Here is a 27890-nt window from a genome sequence, read left to right on the forward strand (position 1 = left end):
AGGACCTCAACTGTGGCCTGATCCAGGGCATCAGGGAAGGCACCCACTTCTAGTGCCTCCCTGTATAGGGTGAGTAGTAGAGGCCCCAAGAGGTCCCTATATCTGGAATAAAATTCCGTAGGATAGCCATCCGGGCATGGAGTCTTCCCTGCCTTCAGCGCTGAGATTGCCATGTCTATCTCTTCCAGCGCGATGGGGTGACAGTGTCCCTGCTGTTTAATTTGAGATTTCCCATCAACAAACCAAAGTCCCAACTAGACTAACGGATAACACATCTGAACCAGTCCTTCCTTCCTCCTCAAAGGACCTAGGACATTCTGAATATACTTCTGATGTTTCAGGAGGGATCCATGTTCTAGTTCAGAAGGTTCTTCTCCTGCTTGGTCTGCAGGCTTCCCAGATCCTCCTCGTCATGTACGCGCTCTGGCTCAAAGAGGCTTTCACTGGTGCATCCGCAGGCAGCGGTTCCAACACCGCGGACATCTATAGGATGTCAGTGTGCCCTCTTGGGCCTCTGCACAGGAGCTGGAATGCAACCTGTTTTAGGGGATATCCTTCTACTCCTCTCCTTCTCCCTCCTATCAGCAGTCATGGGTGCATTTGCTATCGGGTCGGGTGCTCATATGGGAGGCTTGAAGTCAAAAACTTCTGTTCTCTGTGGCTCCGTTTGAGTGCTGGTTGAACTGAGGGTGATTTGGTTAGCACTCAAAGCCTTGTTGTACTATATCATCAAGTAGGGAGGAGTGGAATCTCAGCTTCTCCGTCAGGAAACGTGGAGGCTTTGGGTATGAGTGCAACACATGGAATAAGGCTTTTCACCAACCTGCTCTGTGAACACAAGGGCCAACAGTCAGTCTGCAAAATCTTGCCAGGCATATGAGGCATCTCCTTTTAGATGTGGTTCAACACTTATTTGCCCTGTGGGGCACACCTCCAGTGTCCGCTTCAAGTAGCTCTGAGGGACGAGTTTCACTTGAGGTGGAACTTTCCACTTCACCATACATGTATAAGGAAATGTATTAACATTTTAATTAAGTGCAACATACACAGATGTATTTTAGCTGACAAAGTAAAAAGAAACGTAAAATGGCCTGCCAATCCACCTCATTTCCATCCCACCAGCTCCCCCAAACCAACCAACCCCACCCCCTCAAACACCCGACTGGTAGAGGTGTCTTTTTTCAGGGTACATGCACACCAAGCACATGCTCCATTATTCTGTCTTTTCCTATTGCATCATTTGTAATACAGCAGTTTTTCTTTTTATGCTCTCAAGCTGAAACGTTACCAGAATCTCCTTTGTAATCATGTACAACTAGATTATTAGTGTATGTGATACTCTCAGCATGTTGAAATGCAGTTATCATGTATGTACCTCCATATCTACATTAAACACCTGCTCTTCTCTCACTTACTGTTCCTGATCGCTGTTATCCTGTCTTGCTTGTGGCTGTTTCTGTTCATGAACTTCTATAATATCCACAGTATCCATCTTCATGCCTGAAGATTGGGTGGGTGCACCTAAGCTCCTTACAGCCGCCAGGAGAGTCGGTTGATGCAATATTGTCTGTCCATCAGCTCTCTACCAAGGCAGTGATTCTTGAAAGTATAACAGATTTGTCACCAGGAGTGCCAGGCATACACTTGATCCCTTCAAAGCTTGCAAGTTGGAAATCCTTTACTTATCCCTCATGCTAGCCCTGCAAGAATGTGCAGAGGGCATCACAAAGGATACATTGCAGCCCCATCAGCTCTGCCTTTTTCTTCTAGAATATCCATCTTTGTACCCATCTCCATCATATACTGCAGAGGACAGAATGTCAAAAGGGTGGAATCTGGTCTTGCAGGAATATCTGCAGAGGCAGTTCTGTTTTTCTTGTGTTTACAGGACTACAGGGATCACCTTGAGTAGAACTGCAAGCTGGCGGTGCTGTGGCTAGCAAGCATTATCTTTTGTGAATGTAGTACTTCTCCATAGCCATATGTCTTGTTGTGGAGGCAACTGAAGGGCCCAATACCAAGAGAGATGCATGCCTCCAGGGTAACAATTCATTCAACGTTAACCCCTGAATGTCAAAGGAGATTGTGTATACTGTCTCAACACGTGCAGCACACCAGAAAAGCCCTCAGGAGCAAATTTCATGTTCACTATTCGAGTAGCCACAGATGAAAAATCCAATCATCAGTCAAGAAAGAACAAAAGTATTTCCTCAGATCTTTCTAGGTTCTCTCATTTTGGCCATATGTTTATGCATGACGGTGCAACAATTAGGAGTGTCTCTTTCAAAACAGCAGCACACAACTTGAGTCAAATCCCTTTCTGCGGTAGGAAATGCAAAGTCGCAAAATGTAAATTAAACACTGTATCACAACTATGCTCTGGGTGGGAGGGTGGGTTGAAAGGGGAGGGTCAAAGATTAAATCAAAAGGCATGCTTTACCAGGTTCGCTTGGAAGTGGGTAATGGCTGCAATATATATGTGGACCTTTGCTGCTTTATCTTGTCACAAACTCAAACAGCTAACGTCTTCAAGTAAGATGGAGCATCTGTGAATGGCGAGGGCCATCAAAAGTGACGCCGAAACAAAGCAGTAGATCGTGCATCTCAAGAGGTCCTGCAAGACTACAGTTGTGCACACCAGCTAAAACTTGCTTGTGTGAAGTGGAATGAAACAACCTGAAGAGATTAAAATAAATACTATGATCTGCCTTTCACGAGAAACTGTGCAGTGATGGCCATTGATTCCATGGCAGCAACTATGGCTGTTTATTCTTCTCTCTCACATCAGGCTTACCATGGCAAACTTGTCCTCAGATAATATGAAAGGCGAAGAGTTCAGTTCATTGCTATTATATAGCTTTTTGACACAAATTATCTCTTTGGCTGTTGTACTAACCTGGATAGTAGGGAAGTACATCACCGAAGTCAGCAAAAAAAGAGACACCAAAGCCAAAGACATGTATTTAGAGGCCTAGTCGATTGCAAGAAAATGAGATGCCAAAGATCTTTGAAGACACTGGTTGTGTGACATAAACACATCAGCTAATGGTGCAATTCCAAGTGGTATTGGAAGTGAAAGTACACTATAGGAGAAAGGGGTAGACATTAGACAGATATGGATGATGATAATTTTCTTACTGATTGTTGTTTTTTAGCTGGGTCTAGCTGCAAGCAGCAAACTTTCACGGTGCTGACAGTGATCCACAAAGTTAACTGCAAACCACATCAGATACTCACACTCCACATCCAACACACCACACATGCTTCTTCCCCTTCCAGTTTTCCACCCAGTGTATTTGTTTGCATTCCAATTCATCAATCAACATAGGTGTAGGAAAGTGGTGTCGGGATGGGGAGGGTGGTGAACTGACTACAGCATCCAACACTCATGGGTGGAACATAGGCATTTCCCGATACTGGCACACTTACACCAGAAGGGAATACGTCATCTGGACATTGAGAAGACACAGTTCACTTAAGTGGGACAGGCGTATATCATAACCTTTTGTTATATTTTTTTTATTTTTTTTAGGGCTTAGGATAAACCCTGGGCCATGGAGAATCCTTGCTCTTTTGACCGTCCACAAGATGGTGGCCTGCACACTACAGAAAGACAGATGGAACTGCAATACTGGTATTTGAGATAAAAGTAAATGATATGTCAAGTTTTAAGAGGCATTAATATAAAAACGAGCATTGGCAAAGGCAACACAGGTTGTGCATTTGGGACCTATTGGTTTTCAAAATAATTTTTAGCCATGCTGCACAGCCACATCAGATTGTGAGTGCGTGCAATACACGTTTGTGTAACTATGAAATAACTCAGTCACTGTTTTTGTTTTCTTTGTACTTATTAATCAGGGGTGAACCTACAACTAAAAAGGAAACAATATGAAAGTGTTTTTCTTTTATTTTAAAGTCGGTGGAGTTAAGTAACACTGGGGGTGGAAGCAGTACACAGGGTGCAGATGGGAGGAAGGTACACTGAGGGTGTGAATGGGAGGAAGCTACACAGAGGGTTGGGGAAAGCAGATTACTCTGAGAGAGTGAAGTGGGGCACGGGGGGCAGCAGACAAAGAAGAACCTGGAAAGGGAGGCTGAGAAAGCAATAGGGGCAGTACGCAAGGGCAGCCAACATGGAAGGGTGAGAAGAATCACATGGTCGACGGAGTAATACTAACTACATGGGGAGAGACGTACACAAGGGAGACAGCTGTAAAGTACATTTACTCCTGCCTGTGGAGTCCATAACCACAAAGAAAAAAGTAGTGCATGAAAAGCAAGCACTGAAAAGATAGAAGTCGGTCATTCAAAAGATATGGTAAAGAGGCTATGGTCCAAGGGAGGGACAAACACAAGATTGAGAAGCTGGGAGACAAACTGGAGCGACAGAAAAGCCAACCAATGGGCAGACTCCAAGCCCCTCCATGTTGTTGGTAATAGCACATGTCTAGTATGCTCAAACTAAGGAAACCTTGCAGAAGGTGGCTGCACTACTGAAGTCAAGAAGAGAAATCCAGTATTGGATAGGCAGAGCATACCATCCTCCACAGCTCCATAGCCTTTCAGGAACAATGTTTAGCTGGGGGAAAGTTAAAGCTAACAGAATCTATATGCAAGAGATATAAACAACTTTGCGTCATGGTACAATCATATTTAACGGAAAGCAACAGAACAAGTTACTGGTCTCAAAGCCATTTAAGTTCTGTGGTTGAAGACTTTCAGCTTTAGATCTCCAGCAAATGTTCTCTTTACTCCTTCACGTAGATACCATTGATACATTTTTTAGCTAAATAGGGACATTTATGAACATATGGTTGGGAGAGTGATTTGCAGCAGCGAACCTATAGATGAGAAGCTTCTGACGTCTGTGGAAGCGTTCAAAACTTGATATGCTGCTGGTACCATGGTCTTCTGGCCTTCCCACCATGAAGCTGGTGTCCATGGTCATCCACCTGCTCAGAGTTCACAGTTCTGGCAAAACACTACCCATGTATGCATCCTTATGCCTCCTGACAGCAGCAATACCATCTACAAAAAAAAAAGGTTTAAGAATTAAACATTTCTGAGCAAGGGGTTGTAGAGTACAGGCACATTAGTCCAGAACAACTATTCCTGTATTATAATTTGTCTTACTTCTGTACAATCAGTTCTACTTGCCTCTGACAAGAAAAATCTATTAAAATGCTTGATGTACCTTGGTCAGCCCTCAGCACATGCTTCAAACATCAAATCAAATAAGAAAATTACACATAAGGATTCCAATGTCAGACTGAATGAGCAATGCGTTCCCCTTTATCCCAACCAAAGTATTCTTGACAAAATGTCCAGCACCTTCAGACTAACCTTCTGCATTTAACTTAACACTTGCAGTCTGAACTTAATCTGCAGCAAGCACGATCAGCTGCAAAACTTTCACTGCACCTTCCATCTAATCCCTTGCATCGCACTCCTCCTAGCTCAAAGCACCCGCTCGGTCTGTTCTACAGCAACTCAAACTCTATGACTGCCAATCTGACCTAATCCGTAACACCAAACACCACCAGACTGAATAACATCAACACTCACATTATATGCTGCACACTCAGCCTGACCTACAACATTGCAGTTCAATCTACTTCACGCTCAACCAGTCAACAGCAACCCAGTACATGTGCTTAAGAACTAAATGCAGTACCTTTGACCAGATGTGCCACTGTTTCAATGGCACATCCGGTCAAACCAAGGTGTTACTCTTGCGGTGCGTCACAACTTAAAGGCATCCTTACAACACCATCTGTATTTTTATTGCTTCATTTCATGTTTGAAATCTGATATGGACAAACCAAGTAGCAGAGAGGTTTAGAAAGAAAACTTTGACTGCACCAGTAACATCTCAGACTTTGGTGCTGTACAAAAACATAATGTGTGGAGTCCACTAGAAAGCAGGTTACCTAAAATATGATGTGATGGGAAAGAGGGTAGGGAGGTTTGACTGGGATAGGACTAGAAAGCTATCTGTGCATTTTTTTTTTTTTTTAATACTTCGTATTGCACTTACTTACAAATTGAGTCACAACTCTATTGACTTTAGGAATATAGGTGGTGTGTATAAATAAACCACAGCCAGAAAGGGAGCCTGAAACATTACAACAAAGGGGTAACCAAGTAAGACTTTCCTACGAATGGAAGGAATAGCATTGTAGCTGCTATATCCTCAGGGTAAACAATATTATATGTGACCTATTTTGAGAAAAGAAAGATTTTTAGTATTCAAATTCCAGGAAAAAAAAAAAGGCAAAAATCACTCTGTTGAAAATGTAAACAGAAAACTTCATCATGATTTGACAAGGCTCTACTAACAGGCTAACTGAATGCCAAATGTGGCTGAAATTAGACTATGATGTCGAGGACAGGCCTTGTAAACATCACTGAGCTGACCAATCAACATGCAAGTAACAAGTCACACATACTTTTTCAAGTGGTGAAAATGTTCTAGACACCACCATTAACTTCTTTGTAACATAGATTTAATGCAATTTTGTTAATCTTTCAATAACTGTTGCAAATTAAATTGAAAAATTTGATCTACGGTTTACCAAATTCAGGCAAAGAGGTTCCTGCAGAATAGTTGTCAAAAAAGGCAGGAGGGAACACTTGAGTTTATAATGCAGTGATTTTCTCCTACTGTCCTCTAAACCAGTGCTTCCCTAATTTTTTCGAACACAACTCACTTTTTAGAAAGACAAACATTAACGACCCACCTAGTTTTAATGGAGATGAGGATGGCGATGCGCTTACTGTAACTAAAATTTACACTTAAATGCCTACTTAATTTGCACAAATGGTTTTACTGATAATACTATAGTGCGCAAAAATAATGATGTGTGGAAATCACAGCAAATATTTACCATTTATGCATCATTAGGTGAAGTGTCTCAATTTGTTTTGATCCTATTAAAATCTTTGCTTCCATCACACTTCAGAATTACAAAAAATGTGCTTCTTTTTTGCTTTCTGAACTGCTGAGTACAGTTTATTTACAGGTATTTACATTTTGCTGTATATTACAAAAAATGACATCATACAGACTTTTCTTTCACAAACTCTGCCCCCCAGCAAGACTGGGAGGCCTTCGGTAGCTATGCGCTCTATAAATTTTCATCACATAACATAATTCACTTTACTTTTCTTTCTCTGAGTCCAAAGCGAGGGGAGCTTGAAAACACCAATCCCCATGTAAAAAAATAAACTGCAATTTCTCAGAAGACATAACCAGACATTTTAACTTTGTCTTTGGAGTGCAGCAAATGTGACAAGGTAAATCTAGAATTTTAGGTTTAGCTGTTTTATTAGTTTTAATAGAGAAAGAGTACAACAATAGTCTCACCTACATCCACTGGCTGGTGAGGAACAACAGAATGAGAGGTGGCAACAAGTAAGAGGCAAGTAGCGGCAGGGAGAGAGGACGGGAGAACAGGGGATGGCGGGTAGGGTCTGCTCGACATCCCCCACTGAGAATGTGTTCCGTATGCCTGGGCCGTTTACCGGGAGTGTGTGAGAAGTCCTCACATCGATCTCTCAATCAGCATTATGTTCTGTGCGAGTAAGGTGCAGTATGCTTGAATATGCTGGGCAAGTTAATTCCCTGAATTCATGGAGAAGAAACTGTATACACTGACCCCCAACTTTTATCAAATTGGCATCTTTCGGTCCACGACTGCCATCAGTTTTTCCATGTCAAGGAGTTCCCATAGCTTAGGCAGATAACTGAGTTGTGTTGGCGTTCTGTTCGTGCTCCACCTAGACAGTATGACTTGCTTGGCTGCACAGAGGGCTAGGGTAAAAGCCTGTTCCATTGCCGACTTCCAGGGGGTAGGTTATGACATTGGGGAGGCCTAGTAGTATGCAGCTGGAGAACGTCAGTATCATACATTTCACTAATGTCAGCTAAGACCTCCATCCAGTATTGTTGTATTTAGGGGCAATGCCAGAGAATATGTGTTAGTGTGCCCAATTTTCTGCATTGCCTTCAGCAATTAGTGTCTCTGCCCTGTTTCCACTTAGCAGTTCTGGCTGGGCTGTAGTACTGGTAGTGTGTTATTTTGAGTAATGTCTCTTTGCCTGAAGCACTGCAAGCAGAGGTACGAGCTTGGTGTAGTATGTCAGACTATTCTTTAGGGGTAAAGGGGCGTCCACAATTCAGTTTCCATTATTGCTGTGCCGTTAACCTGGTGGGAGGCAACAGAGCATTGAGGAAAGTGTAAATGTCAGATAGGAGGTTTTTGTCTGTGTGGTGGGTGAAAAGCCACTTCTCAAATGGCGCAAGGTGTCGGCTGGCATGTGGGAGTATGCCAGGTTGTGTAAACCAGTGTTGAATAGCAACATGTTGCCAGCATGCGTTAGAGGGGAAATCATAGTTGAGTTGGATCTGCACAAAATCGACTAGGTCATCCTGGTCAAATAAGTCAGCTATTCTCTTACAGTCAGGCATTCTGCCACTGTGCAAATGCAGTCTCATAGTAGGCGGGGGTAAGACGGGGTTCCCCGGTTTCGGGGTGAGGTGCAAGTGGAGACCATCCGTGATATTTGTACCTTGTCCCATGTAGCCATCGTCGCCCAGACCACTGGAAGATGTCGACCCCGGTGGCCTATGGGGTCTGGGCAACCACAGCACTTTTCAGATATGAATCCTGGCTACTGCCTGATCTAGGATGCGTGCAGGGTCTGGACCCCTCCACCAGATAGCAGAGCTGGGCCGCTTGGCAGTATCGTGTCAGATGGGGAATGCCCAAGCCACCCATCGCTGAGGCTAGATGAACGTGCTTCTTTGCCATGCCGTCCTTTTCACCAGTCCAAATGTAGTTTTCATTAAGTTAATGTAATTTACTAAGTATGTGCAGGGAAAGTTGTAGTGGCAGCGTCTGCATAATGTAGAGTGTATTGGGCAGTAAAGTCATTTTGACTGCTGCAAGCTGTGCCAGCCAAGAAAGAGAAGATCGGATTATGCAGTGGAAAGAAGTGCAGCATAGTTATTTTCAGCTGTGCGAGTCAGCGTGGAGTGCATGTGCAGGTCCAAATATACAACACCTTGGGTAGCCCATGCAAAATGGAAAAGGTGAGCAAGTTGAAGTTGGTCAGCTTTTGATATGGTAATATTAAGTGCTCGAAACTTCTAGAGGTTGACTTTGAACCCAGGTGCTTTTCTGAATGCCTCAAAGTCCCGCATCAGTGGGGGCAAGGAGTTGAGTGGGAGGGATTGCTATTATGGCATCGTCAGTGTACAGGGCGTGTTTGTGTTCCCTCCCCTCGCCATTTTGTTGCCCGTTATGTTGAAGGTGTTTGCAGATTCTTTCAGCAAATTGCTCCATGTACAGGGCAAAAAGGAGCAGAGATAGGGGGCAGCCCTGTCGCTGCCTTGGGTGACATCAAAGGGTTGCAACATCAATCCATTCTTCTGCCGTGTACTGGGTAGCATAGAAGCATTTAAATTCCCTAGCAATTTGTTCGTCCTGGGATATCATGTTGCCTGGTGATCCCTCTATTTCAGCCACCCTTTGTTTGAGGACTTGGGCCTGCTTTATTTCCCCCTGCATAGTATTTTTGTTTAGTACGCAAGAGGGTATACTCTGCCTTATCTAGGGCCTTAAGTTGCTTGCGCACCATCATGAGCTGGCGCCTTATTTTATGGGACCCCGATTGTTTGTGCGCTTCCTCCAACTCCCTTACTCATCCCTCTAAGCTGGTTCTTCTCTTCTGTCCCTACTGAGTTGGGTGGCAATAGCTATAAAACGGTCCGATACCACTGCCTTCGGGGTGTCCCATAACAAGGCTACTGGGGTGTCCGTGTTGTCATTGGGATCTAAGACGGTATGAATGGTGTCAATAATTTCGAATGTAGTAGAATCATAAGTTAGGAGTTTGTGGTTGAGGTGCCAAGTACGGTGTTGAGCCTGGCAAACAGAGTGATGTAGACAGGTGAGTGGTCTGAAAGGGCGACTACACCAATGTCTACAGGTGGCTGTAGAAAGGCCTGGAGACATGAGGAAGAAGTCTATCCTGGCGTATGTTTGGAATGGCACTGAGAAAAAGTTGTAGTCTTTCACAGCTGGGTGACATACACGCCACACACCCGTTAGGCCCAAGTCTACCAGCCACCCACAGTTCATCTGTATCAATGCTCCTGTCTGTCCAATCCTTTGAACTCAGGTTTAGTCACAAGGTTATAGTCGTCCCTTATAATAACGTCTGCATCAGTAGTGGCCATCATCCACCCCACAGCCTCCAAGATAAAGGCCTCTTGTAGTTCATCTGGAGCGTATATATTAGCTGCGGTAAAGGTGTAATTTTTCATGGCAATGCGCAGGGACAGGAGCCTGACGGGTATTTCTGCTCGTGTCTGAATGACTTCTCCTGGAGAGTGTGCGGCTAGTAGCACCACCACCCTGCCCTCTTCCCTGGGCTGGACAATAAAGACTGGAGACCGAACCAACAGGATAGCAAGTGTTTCCAATCTGCCCCGAGTAGGTGTGTTTCTTAGATAAGGCAGATACCGATTTTTGATTCCGTAAGTAAAGAGAGTAGAGCCAAGCGCTTCATGGGGCAATGAGGCCCTTGACATTGTAACTGAATATTTTAACCATTTGTTAAGGTGTACAGGCGAGCTTTGGAGAAAGGAGCAGGATGAGCGCAGCTGCGAAGTCCCTGGCTGGTCTGGCAGGGCGGATTAAGCAAGGGTAGATGTGTCTGGGTGAAGAGTGTCAAGCAGGGGGAGAAGGGGTATAACATAGAACATCATAACTGAACCATTACACACCTGGGGTCGAAATAGCCAAAGTAGGAAGGATACATGTCATTGGTAGCCAGGTGTATCTGTGCACAAGTTGAGGTAGGTGCGTCAGTAGAAAGTGAAATGACCATGTGGGGGGAGCAGGGCTACCAGGCTTCTCCAGTAAAGAGAACGCCAATTCTTTTGCATATCAGACCAGGAAATGGTGAGGCAAGGACATGCTATCTACTTCATCTTTAGTCATTCTCTGGGTCTGTCATGGAACTAAAGCTGGTACAGGATGGCTGCCCTCTCTTTATGGCTCTTTGTCTCCATAGGTATGCTGAGCTGCTTGATCTTTGGGCAGGAGGAGCGCTGTGTTCCAATTCAGGAATTTGGAGAGCTCCGTGATGGGGGTCCTGTGTTGTCTTCTTGCTGTAGTTTGTCCATGTCCAATATGGAGCAGGCTTTTTCCAACATACGCACACTCCGTGTTTTATTGTTCCACACAAAAGTGAGTCTGAAGGGGTGTCCCCCCACCTATATCGAATCCCTTGTTCCCATAGAAGCTCTGTAATACACTGTAGGGTTCTATGGCGTTGCAGGGTGATGGTCCTGGTACAGCCACAACTTTGCGCCCTTAAAGTCGATGGCTCTGCGGTCTCGTACAGCTGACATGATGACTTTTTTGTTAATAGTAGTGGAGGCAAGTTAAGCTATACTGTGGCATGCCACAAGCCTTGGCCGGGCAGCCAGCTCTGTGGGTACAATCCAGTATAATGTCCTGTTCTGCAAGATCTGAGGTCACGTGGCAGAACAGTTTAATGACCTAGTCCTCTAAACTTCCTACGTTGGCCTGGAGAGGGAGCACTTTTATCCTGATGTTGGCCCGCAGGGATCTGTTTTTGAGCTCTTCCAGCTGGTAGCGCAGTTCGTCATTCTTGTCCCTTAGGTCTAGCAGCTCACGCCTATGCCCATCAAGTTCCTTCTTGCATGAATCACTGGCTTGTTCATGGGTGATAACCACCTGGCCCAATTCTCCCATATCTTTCTTGATGTCCTTGACATCCATAACCATTTCATGTCTGAGGCCAGCAGGGTGCAGAACAGATCCTTTAGAAAGGCACAAGTGACTGAGGCATCCTTCTCTTGGGGGCCGGGGCAGCTGCAATAGCAGAGGAATGCACTTAAGGGAAACTGTGCCTGTGCTGATCAGTCTTTATAGCTGGGGGTTTAGTAAGCATGTCTTTGAGGGTGCTATCTTTTTTTTACTGCTGTGGTGGTTTACCATAGTAGCCCCATTTGTTTCCAAAGACCAGCGGGGGATAGAGCTGATGGGCAATTATTCCCCGCCCCGTCACTTGATCCAGTAGCCTGGCCTACTTCACATCATGGCAGTGCCCAGGCAAGATTCACCAGCAAAAGGGGTTGGTGGGGAGGGGACAGCAGGCAGTGATGGAAGGGGCAGGTCTAGTGCTGCTAACGAGCAGAGTGACCCCAATTAACACTCAGAGCCGCTGCAGCCACTAAGCTTTATCAGGCTTGGGGTTCTTGCTTTACAAAGTCACTGTGTGCTTTATCATTATAGGGTGGTTTAGTCCTATCTAGATCATAGCTGCTCTGTTCAGGTGCCCCAATGTCGCAGCAGTTGCCTATGTGCTCCTCCCCCTTCCCCAATGGTGAGGGTCAAGCACAACAAAAGAAAGGGGGGGCACAGAGTGTGCAGCCCATCTGAGTTGACTGACCTAGAGTTCCACAGCAGCTGCAGTTTTAGTATCTGGGAGTGGTGTTGCCTCCTCTGTGGTTCAGCAAGCCCCTATTTTACGTGTCAGGCACTCTCTCTCTGAGGTATGGATGAGTAGAGAGCCAAGAGCACTCTGTAACCGCCAATATCAAAACGGGAGGCAGTTCTTCTTAAGGACGCTACTGCTCAGGTGTCATCTTGGACACATCCCTCAAATATAGAATTTTTAAGGCATCTTTATTCATTGCTTAAACTTTCACAACACAAAAAAAAAAAAAATCTCCTTGTGACCCATCAGTGTGTTGCAACCCAAAGTTTGTGAATCAAAGCTCTAAACCACAGTAGGACTGTATCAACTTTGCTATCATTGCTGGGCAGATCTAGACAACTTTAAAGAATTGAACTGGCCCATCCACATTACTGGAAATTACCTTGTGTAAAAATAAACATTTGATTTTAATTATAGCAAAAAAACATAAGAAACCAGCTAGCAAAACCACACACTAAAACTGAAATCTTGACTCAAAACAATTACCCGACAGAATCCTGGGTCTCACCTTACAGTGGTCAATTCACTACATGTCACTCCACCACTAATTTCAAGGAATTTCAACAGAAGGACCTCACTTAGAAGTATAAAGGACACATTTACTGTGGATCAACGTATGTAAAGTATTAGATGTAATGCTCCCACGGTTGGATGGTTAGAATACTTTTGTAGCGTGCCATACATCCTAGGACATCTCAAGCTGATCGTCTAAAAAAGAAGGGACCAAAAGGTTTAGAATAAACAGATTTTTAGTTCTTGTTTTGAATTTTAGAATATTCTTAGCCCACAGAGGACATGGTAGACCCCAGATTCTCTCCCTATTACTGCCAACTCATGCAGCATAGTGGCAACCAGGTTCTTAAAAGCTGAATGTAGGCTCTGTGCACTACGGAGCTTAAAACTAGGCCTTGAAAGTTTTCCTGTAGACACTTTAATGTATGATCCACAGACATTTGTACTAAATTTAGGATGCCAGAGGAAGCCAACCTAATTTTCATCTAGTTAAGGTGATATGATCAAAGTTCATATGCCCCAATACCAAGCAGACATCAACATTTTAGAAAGACTCAAGTTTAGCCATCTGTAATACTTAGGGGTAGAGCATTGCAGTAGTCTTTCCGGGATTCAACTCATGCGCCAGAGATGTCTACCCTTCACTCACAAAGGATGAGGTTTATAATGAGGAAGAAGGGTTTTTTTGTCACGAAAGACATTTGCAGCCCCACGATGAGGAAATTGTCAATAAAGACACCAAGATAATGGAAAGGAGCAAGATCAAAAATGCAGGGTAGACGAGATTGTTTACACTTTTGATAAGGTCCCCAAAGGTGATGAACTCAGCTTTTTAAGCCATGTAGTTTTAATCAGATTTTTAATATCCAGAATTCAAGAGCAAGAGTCTCATTGGTATCTTCCCGCTTTGAGGAGCTAGATAACTTTATCTTAGGAGTGACAGAGATACAGGATTCCGATGATTATATTAATCAGAAATTGAACGTTTATGTTGACAAACATGGGTAGCTGGGAGTACTAAGGCACACTACAGGTAATACCAATCCAAGATTCTATTGAGGAACAGAGAATAAATCTTCTTTAATATTATTTCAGATAAACACAAGAGTCTTAGCATAAAGGTTAATCTAATGCATTTGCAAAGTATCAGATTTTAGCCATTCCTCGTCAGCAAGGAGGTGCCCTTCAGGATCCAACGAAGAATGTGCAGTTGTAAGTGACCTAGGTTTACAAAAAACCTTGCACAGGCATCAGTTACATTCAGAAATGTTAATAAGGTGATGGATGTACCCAAAGCCAATAATAAATAACAAGATATTAAGGCCCTCAAAAATGAAGGTAGGTTGGTCGGAAAAAATCTCCAGGGACTCGTGTATACATTGCAAGTCTTGCAGAGAACACACTCTCAGTAACTAGTCGTTTACATAGAGATATTCTTGTATCTTAACTACAGAAAGACGCCGCCACCACCACCACCACTGCCACTGCATCTGTGAACATTCTGTAGACCACAGACAGCCTGAATGAAAGAACCATAAATTGAAAATAGAGAGACTGACCATATGTACCAAGTAATGATTGTTCAAACCGGTATGTAAAAATCAGTGGCCTGCAAGTTCAGTGACACCAACCAAATCAGAGGCTGAAGAGAGGCTAGATCATGGAGACGGTGATCATCTTGATCTTTCCTTTCTTTAAAAATATCTGAGATCCACAACTGTTCGGGAACAGTCCCGATCTCTCTGGGAACATTGAGCAAATTTTGTTACCCTTTTCGACAAAAAAGATGAGTTTGCTTGCCTCAAAGTATTTGAATTTGGATAGGGGTAACATGGGAAGGTGGCTTAGAGAACAGAGAATAACCAAAGTAAACTAAATGAAGTACCCATCAATCTGCACTTAATCGGTCATTGAGAAGCCACAAAATTAAAACATAAGTAACAAAACTACTGTTCCTACACTGGACAGTACAGTCAAGTAGCTAACCGCTAGTGTGAAGAAAATGAATGAGGAAGCTGCCAGGTCCTACAGGCTACTCTAGTTCTGTAAGATTTGTATTTTTGCTGTTCAAGGACTTCCTGTAATTGAAAAAAGCTCTAAAGTTGGAGGACCAACAATGGAATTATTTAGCCAAGAATGATATACATCCTTAGAAATTGTCAGCCTTACCCCCAAACAGGCAATCCCATTAAAGGGCATATCCAAGTATTGAGCTTGATCATCACCCGAAAACTATGCGAGTCTCATTCAGGAGTACCGCTAGTCCATGGAGCGAGTTAATGCATCCGCAGTATAAGATCCTGCTCACACAGAATGCTTTGCAGCATATATGTCATCGTTACGGAACTCAGGAAATGATTTGGTCAAATTCCCAGAAAGTTTACAGTTCACTGATGCAGATAATTCCCACAATGCTTGGAAAATGTGGCAATAGGAGGGGCATTTGTAGCTTTAGGTGCCATATTAGAAAATGTAAACATCTTTTTATCCAAATTAGCTAAGTTTTTAGACTCACTGTCTGGACTGAACAATGCAATAGTTCCACCTTTTGTAGAGGATGAGCAGGTTTGCGCCACTAAACTCTCTGGAGACGTTCAAGTAGACAGATAAGATAATCACTAGTTAATGGTCTGTATTTCCTTGCTGAATTCCTTGCAGTACATAAACACCAAGTGGTACAATAAGAAATATATTTTGATTTGTATTGTACTGAAATCCTATGTAGAGGAAATCCCACTTTTTAGAAAGAAGTCTTCATCCATGTATTTGCAGCATACATCATCAGCTTTTCCCACATCAATTACACATTTTGTTTGGATGAGCTCAACCACTTAGCGTGTAGTCTGGAAAATATATTTAGGTATAACTGTCTAGAGCACAAATCAACTTAATTTTTATTCCTGATTGTTTTGACAAGATTAAAAAACTTAAGGAAGGATGGTGATGGAGTTACATTGACCCTCCATCCACAAATATTATTCACTCAACATGTTTCAGAGGTCCATGAGTGTCCAAATGGGTCAACTTTGTCAGCACTAAGAGATCCCCACTGAGCATGCAGTAGATACTTGCTTGAATCTTTTTTTTTAGCCACAGGAATTTTCAGTAAAAGAAACAGAATATTTAAAGACAGTATTAGACATGCCATGCATTATTTGTTAAGGAACTCCTCTCATTCACAAATCAGTGATTCACAGCAAACGGTGGGCCACTGCACACACGTTTAAAAGTGGAAAATACCTAGTACAAACTTGAACAGTAACTCTGCTTTCATTTTTTTAAGGTTTAGAAAATAGGAAAAGCCACAAATGTAGGGTCAAAAAATGCAGGCTAGATCAATGGCACTCAGGCCCTTAATAGACTCCAAATTCATTGTCTGATGCTCTCTTATTTAGATTGTGTTGTAATAATGAAAATGTCACTTACCCAGTGTACATCTGTTCGTGGCATTAGTCGCTGCAGATTCACATGTTTCGCACAGTCCACTGCCTGGTGTTGGGCGCGGAGTATTACAAGTTGTTTTTCTTCGAAGAAGTCTTTTTTGGTCACGGGACCGAAGGACTCCTCCCTCTTCGGCTCCATTGCGCATGGGCGTCGACTCCATCTTAGATTGTTTTCCCCGCAGAGGGTGAGGATGGAGTTGTTTGCTATAAATAGTGCCCATGCAATGGAGTGAATACGTATGTACATAAAAAGTTTATAATAATTATTTACAAATGTACAAATGTTTAAGATTTAAGATGTACTTCTAAACGGCTACAGGCTTCCCGGGGAGGCGGGAGGGCACATGTGAATCTGCAGCGACTAATGCCACGAACAGATGTACACTGGGTAAGTGACATTTTCAGTTCGATGGCATATGTTGCTGCAGATACACATGTTTCGCATAGACTATAAAGCAGTTACCTCCCCTAAAAGCGGTGGTTTAGCCTGTAGGAGTTGAAGTAGTTTGGAATAATGTTCTTAGTACAGCTTGGCCCACTGTAGCTTGTTGTGCATTTAGTACGTCTACACAGTAGTGTTTAGTAAATGTATGAGGCGTAGACCAGGTTGCAGCCTTACATATTTCGCTCATAGGAATGTTTCCTAGAAAGGCCATTGTAGCACCTTTCTTTCTGGTTGAGTGTGCCTTTGGTGTAATAGGCAATTCTCTTTTGGCTTTAAGATAGCATGTTTGAATACATCTGACTATCCATCTAGCAATGCCTTGTTTAGAGATTGGATTTCCTATGTGTGGTTTTTGAAAAGCTATGAACAGTTGTTTTGTTTTCCCGATTAGCTTTGTTCTGTCAATGTAGTACATTAGTGCTCTTTTGATGTCTAATGTATGTAGTGCCCTTTCAGCCACGGAATCTGGTTGTGGGAAGAACACTGGCAATTCTACTGTTTGATTTAAATGGAATGGTGAGATTACTTTTGGTAGAAATTTTGGATTTGTTCTTAGAACTATTTAATTTTTGTGTATTTGAATAAATGGTTCTTGTATGGTAAATGCCTGTATTTCACTTACTCTTCTGAGGGATGTGATTGCAATGAGAAATGCGACTTTCCAGGTTAGATATTGCATTTCACAGGAATGCATGGGTTCGAAAGGTGGACCCACGAGTCTTGTTAAGACGATGTTAAGGTTCCATGAAGGAACTGGTGGTGTTCTTGGTGGTATAATTCTTTTTAGCCCTTCCATGAATGCTTTAATAACTGGTATTCTAAATAGAGACGATGAATGAGTAGATTGTAGGTAAGCAGATATTGCTGCGAGGTGTATTTTTATAGATGAAAAAGCGAGATTCGCTTTTTGCAAATGTAGTAAGTATCCCACTATGTCCTTTGTAGAGGCATGCAATGGTTGGATTTGATTGGTATGGCAGTAGCAAACAAATCTTTTCCACTTAGACGCATAGCAGTGTCTGGTGGAAGCTTTTCTAGCTTGTTTTATGACCTCCATACATTCTTGTGTGAGGTCTAAGTGTCCGAATTCTAGGATTTCAGGAGCCAAATTGCCAGATTCAATGATGCTGGGTTTGGATGCCTGATCTGTTGTTTGTGTTGTGTTAACAGATCTGGTCGGTTGGGTAGTTTGACATGCGGTACTAGTGAAAGTTCTAGTAGAGTTGTATACCAAGGTTGTCTTGCCCATGTGGGTGCTATCAGTATGAGTTTGAGTTGGTTTTGACTCAACTTGTTTACTAGATATGGAAGGAGAGGGAGAGGGGGAAAAGCGTATGCAAATATCCCTGACCAACTCATCCATAGAGCATTGCCTTGTGATTCGCGGTGTGGGTACCTGGATGCGAAGTTTTGCCATTTTGCGTTTTCTTTTGTTGCGAACAAATCTATCTGTGGTGTTCCCCAAATTTTAAAGTACTTGTTCAGAACTTGGGGGTGAATTTCACATTCGTGGACTTGTTGGTGGTCTCGCGAAAGGTTGTCTGCTAGTTGGTTTTGGATCCCTGGAATAAATTGTGCTATTAGGCGAATGTTGTTGTGAGTCGCCCACTGCCATAGTTTTTGTGTTAGGAGACACAATTGTGTTGAGTGTGTTCCTCCTTGTTTGTTTAAATAATACATTGTTGTCATGTTGTCTGTTTTGACAAGAATGTATTTGTGTGTTATTATGGGTTGAAAGGCTTTTAACGCTAGAAATACTGCTAACAGTTCTAGGTAATTGATATGAAATTTTGTTTGGTGTACATCCCATTGTCCTTGAATGCTGTGGAGATTGAGGTGTGCTCCCCACCCCGTCATGGAAGCATCTGTTGTTATAACGTATTGAGGCACTGGGTCCTGAAATGTCCGCCCTTTGTTTAAATTGTTGCTGTTCCACCATAGAAGCGAGAGGTATGTTTGGCGGTCTACCAACACCAGATCTTGAAGTTGACCCTGTGCCTGTGACCATTGTGATGCTAGGCACTGTTGTAAGGGTTGCATGTGTAGTCTTGCGTTTGGGACAATGGCTATGCATGATGACATCATGCCTAGAAGTTTTAGCACAAATTTTGCTGGTATCTTTTGGTTTGGAAACATAGCACTTATTACCTTGTGGAATGCTTGCACTCTTTGTGGACTTGGAGTGGCAATTCCTTTTGATGTGTTGATGGTTGCCCCTAGATATTGTTGTGTCTGACACGGTTCGAGGTGTGACTTTGTATAGTTGATGGAGAAACCCAGTTTGTGAAGGGTTTGTATGACATATGTGGTGTCGTTTGTGCACTTTTTTACTGTGTTGGTCTTGATTAGCCAATCGTCTAGGTAAGGAAACACATGTATCTGTTGTCTCCTGATATGTGCTGCTACTACTGCTAGACATTTTGTGAATACTCTTGGTGCAGTTGTTATTCCGAATGGCAACACTTTGAATTGGTAATGTATTCCATTGAATACGAACCTTAGGTACTTTCTGTGAGAAGGGTGTATCGGTATATGAAAGTACGCATCTTTTAGGTCTAATGTGGTCATGTAATCTTGCTGTTTGAGCAGTGGAATGATGTCTTGTAGTGTGACCATGTGAAAGTGGTCCGATATGATGTAGGTATTTAGTGTCCTGAGATCTAATATTGGTCTTAATGTTTTGTCTTTTTTTGGAATTAGAAAGTACAGGGAGTAAACTCCTGTGTTTTTTTGTTGTACTGGTAGTAACTCTATTGCATCCTTTTGCAGTAGTGCTTGAACTTCTAGTCCTAAAAGTTCTAAATGTTGTGGTGACATTTTGCGTGTTTTTGGAGGGATGTTTGGTGGGAATTTGTGGAATTCTATGCAATAGCCATGTTGGATTATTGCTAATACCCAATTGTCTGTTGTAATCTGCTGCCAAGATTGGTAGAATTGGCTTAGTCTTCCCCCCACTGGTGTTGAGTGAAGGGGTTGTGTGACTTGAAAGTCACTGTTTAGGTGGAGGTGTTTTTGGAGTCTGGAATCTTCCCCTACTCCTTGGGAATTGACCCCCTCTATATCCCCTGAAACCTCCTCTTTGGAATGAACCCTGATATGGTGTGGTTCTTGTTTGTTGGCTGGTGGTGTCTGTGGGTTGGCCACGAAACCCCCCTCTAAATGGAGTTTTTCTAAAAGAGCCTCTGCTCTGCGGGGAGTAGAGTGCGCCCATGGCTTTGGCCGTGTCTGTGTCCTTTTTAAGTTTTTCAATGGCTGTGTCCACTTCAGGGCCAAAAAGTTGTTTCTCGTTGAAGGGCATATTAAGGACAGCCTGCTGGATTTCCGGTTTGAAGCCTGAAGTGCGGAGCCAAGCGTGTCTCCTTATGGTGACAGCAGTGTTGACTGTTCTCGCTGCAGTATCGGCTGCGTCCATTGAAGAGCGGATTTGATTGTTTGAGATCGTTTGTCCCTCTTCAACTATTTGATGCGCCCTTTTTTGGTATTCCTGTGGAAGATGGTCTATGAGAAGTTGCATCTCATCCCAGTGTGCGCAGTCATATCGGGCCAGCAGCGCTTGAGAATTTGCGATGCGCCACTGGTTGGCTGCCTGTGATGCTACTCTTTTTCCTGCCGCATCAAATTTTCTGCTTTCTTTGTCCGGAGGTGGGGCGTCGCCAGATGTATGTGAATTTGCTCTTTTGCGAGCTGCCCCTACTACTACGGAGTCAGGTGGTAACTGCGAAGTAATAAACACTGGGTCTGTGGGTGGTGGTTTGTATTTCTTATCCACCCTTGGCGTGATGGCTCTTGATTTTACGGGCTCTTCAAAAATTTGTTTTGCGTGCCGTAACATCCCTGGTAGCATTGGGAGACATTGATATTGGCTATGTGTAGCCGAGAGGGTGTTAAATAAAAAATCATCCTCTATAGGATCGGAATGCAGTTGGACATTGTGGAATTCTGCTGCCCTAGCCACCAGTTGCGAGTATGAGGTACTGTCCTCTGGCGGTGACGGCTTTGTGGGGTATGAATCGGCATCATTGTCCGGCACTGGGGTGTCATATAGGTCCCAAGCGTCTTGATCCTGATTATCTTGACTTATGGTAGTTTGCGCTGGTGAGTGCATTTGTGGCGGTGTTTGTGCCGGCGATGCCTGTTGTGGTGGAGAGGGCGGAGGCGTGACTTTTTTAACCACTTTGGCTTGTGGTTGTGCGTCATCCTTGAGAAGTCCGATCCTTCTTTTTCTCATTATTGGGGGAAGGGTTGATAGCTTCCCTGTGTCTTGCTGGATGTACAGTCTCTTTTGTGTGTAGTCTGATTCTACACTTTGGAGCTCTTGTCCAAATCTGTGCATTTGGCCACTTATTCCTTGTTCCTCTGTGTAGGATGGAGGTGTGGAACTTTTCGGCGCCGAGAGAGAACCTTTTTTTTTTTTTTTTTTTTTTTTTCGGCTTTGGCACCGACAGAATTTTTGTGCCTTTCGGCAGGGTGTCTCGGTGCCGATGTTTTTCGGTGCCGGCATCTTGTTTTTGCCTCTCGGAGCCGCTATCTCGGCTCAGAGGTTGCTCCATGGCGGTCCCTCGACCGGAGTCGGGTGTCTTCGCTATGGGCGTGCCCTTTTTCGGCACCTTCGACGGCTCGCCGGTTTTATGGGTCGAGCCATGGCCTGTTGGCAGTGGCGTCCCCTGGGCTTTTGTCTTCTCGATGGTTTTAATTTTCGACGTCTTACTCACTGTTTGTTGCTGTTGTTCGACGTCGGAGTCTCCGGATTCTGATTCCGGAACCGAGAATGTTTCCTCTTCGTCGTCGAAACGTTGTTTTGTCGGCGTGGACGCCATTTGTCGGCGTGGACGCCATTTGTAGACGCCTGGCTCTTCGGTCCCGGAGTGTTTTTCTGGACCGGAAGGCTCGACAGGCCTCGCAGGTATCCTCCTTGTGCTCGGGGGACAAGCACAAGTTACAGACCAAGTGCTGATCTGTAAAAGGATACTTACTGTGACATTTTGGGCAGAAACGAAACGGGGTCCGTTCCATCGGCTTCGATGTCGCACGCGGTCGGGCCGACCAGGCCCCGACGGGGGATCGAAGCTACCCCAAAGTCTTCCGATGATCGGTGTCGATGTACCTAACTATCCCGATACCGAACGGAACAATACCGACGCTTTCTTCCGAGATTCTGACTAACTTTCCGAACCGAAACACGGAGCGAAAAGGAATACGTCCGAACCCGACAGCGGAAAAAAACAATCTAAGATGGAGTCGACGCCCATGCGCAATGGAGCCGAAGAGGGAGGAGTCCTTCGGTCCCGTGACCAAAAAAGACTTCTTCGAAGAAAAACAACTTGTAATACTCCGAGCCCAACACCAGGCAGCGGACTGTGCGAAACATGTGTATCTGCAGCAACATATGCCATCGAACCTCAAGTTTTCAAGGCATGGATGCCTCCTCTGCTGCATCCGGCCTTTCTTTACCTCCAAAGATACAGGTCGAGTGGGGGACAGTCTATTTGACGCAGAATGATCAGCTTCCGCATTAGAGGTCAGCTCATAAAGACGTAGACGTCCTATGTATTCAACCCCATTGGGGATCTGCGTCACTTAGTAACCACAGTAAGTAAGCCTTTCTTTGCATATTGGGGAACTCCTGCTCATAATTCTGCTTACCACTATGTCTTAACAGAGTTGTTTCAAATGTGGAGTCAATTCTAAACCAGAGATTGGTTGGAGCTAATAAAAGGAAAAGAAAGTACTTGTTATATTAATCATTTGAATTCAGCTATTAGAGTGTAAAAAACATGTTATTAACATGAAAGCATTCCTACCGAGGATATTCAATAAGTAATTCTTGTGAAGCATAAACCCCACATTAATAGTTAAGAGTTAATACTTCCTGGAGTATACTTTACCCATCTACACCAAACAATGTTAGTATGTCGACTGGGTCTGTCAGAGGTACCAAGTAAGACCAGATTAATTCATCAGGGAGTTTAGCTGGTTCCAAGGGATATCATGATATTCCCTGGAACCAGCTTGGAATCATTTAAGCCCTGGATGTGGTTATCTAGCTTGTATAGCAATCTTTGGTCCCTATTAAATAGGGGTACTTCTGGGGTCCATGTTTGTTTTTTGAATCCACGGTTTATCTAACGCTAGCTAGATATATCATTCTCCTTGTGTGCAGATTCCAGATTATGATTGGCAAGTTGTGTCATGGCATTCTTTAATTGTTTACGGTACTTCTATGTTCACTGATTAGAATTTTCATTTTCATTGCGGCCATCCCCAAGTATCTAAAACCACACAGACTTGTAATCATGTAAATCACAGTCTCAGAGTTTCACATAGTTCCTTCAGTACTTTCCTCTAGACAATTTTAAGTTATGGGTCTTTTAAAATTACAATTTTAATCCCTTAATAGAACAGCCATAGCTCACAGTCCGTAGTTAAGTCCATCCAAATGAAAAGTTGCTGTGCATGAGGGAAAAGCATGATGATGATGATGATGATGCATGCCGCAAAAGTGAGGGAGAGGGCTTCTTTGTACAAATTCAGATCTTCTGTACATAGACTATACAGTATAATACAATACAGATGAAAATATTCCTCTCACTATGCCACCTGGTGTTATGTACATTTCTTTCAGGAGGCATGAGTAGTGAGACAGACCCCCTCCCTCCGTTCCTTTATGTATTAGTTTCTTGAAATTGCAGGTGCCAACTGTGCTATATACGAGCAATCTGTTCCAAACGGGCCTCATTAAAGTGTAGAAATGACCTCATGTCTTCTTGTCTGCCAACATCCCTGTAAAGAGAAGTCTTAGCTTCTCATGTGCTATTAGTAACAGAGAGTTCCTCTGCATTCTTTGTTAACACAGGAGAGTAATGTACATTTTTCACTAGAGGTGGGCCCCTAGTCACAGATGAATTATTTTCCATCAAGGCTTCTAAACCATTATTATCTTGAAATCCTTGAGAGAATGTTTATCTACAGGAGGCAAGATGTTGTGCTTCTCATTTTCTTCATCTTCTTCATCTTCTTCATGCTACGATCATGAAATCCTTGAGAGAATGTTTATCTACAGGAGGCAAGAAGTTGAGCTTCTCACTTTCATCATCTTCTGTGTGGTATGCCTTTGTTTGACAGCTGAATGGGATCAGAGTCCAAACCAAAAAAAAATCTCCTACTCTCCTAAAATATAGCTTGTTATTACCCAGAGGAACCTTAGGGAAAGTAGCTTTTTTCTAGTCTCTAAAATCAGTTGAGCAGCACACTTCAACTCCCAACGCGGGGACAACGCTGAAAGTGTTACAATTTAAGTTGGAAAAAGCCTCTGTGGCAGTCAAGCATTCATCTGGACTTTTTCCATTGGAAACAGCTGTGGCATAATCATAACTTGTAATTCAGTGCCTTGTCTTAATTTGTCATTGTAAACAGACTTAATGTGCGTTTTGCAAGTGTGACGGTTGCCTCTGATGTTTATTACATTGAAGCACTATTCAAGAGAAGGTCTCTTATCTTCGGTATGTTTCATAAAAGTTCAATACAGTCTAGCAATTGTTTCTCAGTCTATGTTTTTGTTTGCAGAGTTTCCATTCCCTTCATCCAATGTGATGTGCGATACACAGACCCTCAGATGATTCAAGGATCTGGGCAATCTGACACAGGATAACAGGCACCAAAACCTGAAAAAAGTGACATACTGATATAGGACCTAAAGAAGCATCACCTAACCAGTAGGACGATGCAGAGGATGTGAGGAGAGGGAGACGAAAAGAGTAGATTCAAGTGGCAGAGGTACTAACCCCAAAGTATAAAAAACATGCCTAGATCCTGCTGTGCACTGCCAAAAGTTTATATGGAGCCTGATCAATGGTAGGCGGGGCGGCACAGGGCATGCACCCATAACGTGACATAAACAGATGCAGAAGTATGGTGTGTAGAAGGTAGGAGCATAACTTGACAACACAGTGATTAAATAGCCACACACAAAGAAATTATACTGTATCCATAATGATGTCATTGATAAGGCCAGGGATAATGAGATTTGTAATATCTTTGGTTACCCCCTTTTCTTTCCTCTAAGTATTCTAGGTAGGGAACAGTTCATTCTGTTCCCAATTACGATTTTGCTGTTTTTCATGACAAACAGATTCTAGATCTTAGTACACGGAGATCAGCATATGAGGATTCTGGCAACTGTTTGCCATCATTTCACCTAAGACCACCATTGAGGAATGAAGAAAAAGATGGATGGCAGTCATATGTTTGACTTGCGCAGGCTCAATTGCAGAATATCTGGGTATACCAGCACAATGAGGCTATGCAACATGGTACACAGGAGAGCACAACCTTGTAAAATAAGTGGTCAGAGTATCATAACCGTCTTCCATTCAGATGGGGTCATTTTCCACTTAGAGCACCAGGGCTGGCATGAACACTAAGATTTTATATTCAGAGTGGGGAAAAAAGAGGGGTAGTCTAAATACATAGGTGTATATATATATATATATATATATATATATATATATATATATATACACATACACACATATACACACACACATACACACACACATATATATATATATATATATATAGTCTGCATTAGGTGTCAGACTCTTATGTTATTATTTAAAACAAAGTATAAGCAATGCACAGATGCTTAGGAAGAAGTTTCATTTTTACACAGCAAATATCCTCTTATAACAAAATCATCCACCAACACCATAGTTCCAACAGCAAATATCAATTCTGTGAAGTTGCTTGTATAGTAAACATACTAATAACAAGCACTGGAAAAGCCAATAGGTTTGGGCTTTGTTTTTGCATCCTATCTTACTATCTAACTAGATTATAAATATTAGAGAAATGTTATAATAATGTTTGTTTTAAATTTGATAAACCGTTAATAGTTGTTTATTAATTCAACATACAACATAAACTATTAACGGTTCATCAAATTTAAAACAGACATTATAACATTTTACTATTTATAATACAGTTAGATAGTAACATAAAATGAAAAAAGGCGAAATATACTGGATTTGCCTATGCTTTTCCAAGTGCTTAGGAAGAAAAGACTGCAAGTCCGGGAATTCCCAGCGGTCGCAGCTGATGGCTCATGTGGTGAGACAGCACGTGGTTTTAATATTAAGTGTAGTGTTATGAGTGTGGGAATGCACAGATTTTTCTTTGTTAAAATCTGTTGGCTGTAACTGCACGGTTTGCTTCCATAGAATAGTAATTGCGCTCGGTGTCAGAAAAGGAGTGGGAAGGAACTGCAGCAAAGGACTCTGACGCTGTGAGGTGGGCTCCGAGATTCTAGACTCTGTGTCTCATAGCGCTTAGAAGTGCCAAATAAGTTTATTTGTTCTGCAAACCTTTCACATGTTAAAAAGAACTCAACATGAATAAAGCCATTATCCATGTAAACGTAGGCAAAAACACACTAAAATTCTGAGGGCAAGAGTACAGACCAACTACGCCATAACAGCCATGAATGCTATACATTTAAGTATTTACTGCGGCTACTGCGTCCAGTTTCTACCCTACACTCATAGCTCAGGAGAAAAACCCCTTCTGCCAGAGTGGGTAAGGGAACCCGGCACATCCCACTGACTAGCCTTGAAGCGACTAACAGAGGCACTGATCTAAGTGGTTTGTGAGAGTACAGGAGGGGCAGCAAAGCAAAGAAAGCAGGAGCGGGCTGCATGCCAAACGGTGCTCTGGCAGCTGAATACTACCGCTCTTAAGGGTGAAGCAATCGTAATCATAATGAAGTACGGACCACCTTGGAGGGGAGTGTACTCACCATGCACTTGTAAGGCGTGGTAGTCAGCAAATAGCAACAAAAAAAATAGTATCTTCAGACTGCGTTGCCAGGGGAAGGGCACTATTCTACTTTATGCCACTCCACTGTACATTCCTCCACTCTAGTGAATGGTACTCCACTATGCCACTTCAATCTACACTATTCGACTGGACCCCAATGTATAGTGATCAGAGGATCAAAGCATTTTTGGGAGACACGAGGATCATCAAACCACCGCAACACATATTACAGCAACAACGCCCTGGAACAATACTGCCCTGGAAGTTGAGAGGAAATCCGCAGTGACCATCTCCTTCTGCGCAACAGTGTTATTGATAGTGCTTGGCAGAGCCAACAGGGTATTTTAGAGGCTGAGCTAGTGTGATGACGTCCCCTTGGGCACTGCCTCTCCATCCTGCTGCATCCTGCAGCGCAGTAGAGTAGCCACCACAATTCACCCATTTTCGGAACTTTGGGGGCACGGCAGTTCAGACATCGAAACACAAGCAGGTAAGACATCAGCAGTGGTGTGGTGTAGTGTAGTGTAGTGTAGTGTGGTGTGGTAGCGCGATATGTGGTGCGTCAAAGGTCACAGATAAACCTTCCTGCAATTACAGCCAGCTACCAAATCCAATCCCCTTAAGGCCTAAGAACAAGGTGATCAACTGAAAATTATTAAAGCAGATAAAACCTGTTGGAACTTGAACAGTGTAGTGTGGTGGAGTGGAGAATTGGAAGCTCAGTAAAGCAAAGCCCGGAGTTTGAGGCATCTTAGGTGGTGTAGCTGCAATAAGTTCAGCCCGATTTAACGAAGACAGCCTCACTAGGTTGGGGTGCTGTTTATGAACTATGTGTTTGCTCCCTCCCTGCCACACTTTTAGAACATACTAAAAACAGCCCTTGACTCCGGTCACTGTGATGATTGTTATATAATCCTGATCAACTAGGAGAAAGTGAGATCAGGTCAAATCAGCAACAGAAATCTTCAGAAATGCCCGAATAAAAAAAAATAAAAAATAAAAAAAACGACCACAAGAAAACTAAGGCCAGTCAACACAACTAAAGCAGGTGAAGGCCAGGACAGTCTACTGATATGATCAAAAACAGACAATATTTGGGCAAGTGAACCATGGCTGTAAATGTACGTTCCTAAAAGACA

The 27890-nt window shown here is 43.2% G+C and overlaps 1 protein-coding gene across 5 annotated transcripts in view; it reads right to left on the bottom strand.

The window, feature by feature from the left end:
- The window catches only part of PRR14 (proline rich 14), a 419901-nt gene that overhangs the window by 363727 nt on the left and 28284 nt on the right, over positions 1 to 27890 (bottom strand). For all 5 annotated transcript variants that reach the window (XM_069244395.1, XM_069244393.1, XM_069244396.1 and 2 more), the window contains one exon: positions 4845 to 5031. In XM_069244395.1, coding sequence (XP_069100496.1) covers positions 4845 to 4951 — 107 coding nt within the window. In that variant the 5' untranslated portion in view covers positions 4952 to 5031. The remainder of the gene's footprint in view (positions 1 to 4844; positions 5032 to 27890) is intronic.

Source organism: Pleurodeles waltl, chromosome 7 (genome assembly GCF_031143425.1).
Source record: "Pleurodeles waltl isolate 20211129_DDA chromosome 7, aPleWal1.hap1.20221129, whole genome shotgun sequence".
Lineage (NCBI taxonomy): Eukaryota > Metazoa > Chordata > Amphibia > Caudata > Salamandridae > Pleurodeles > Pleurodeles waltl.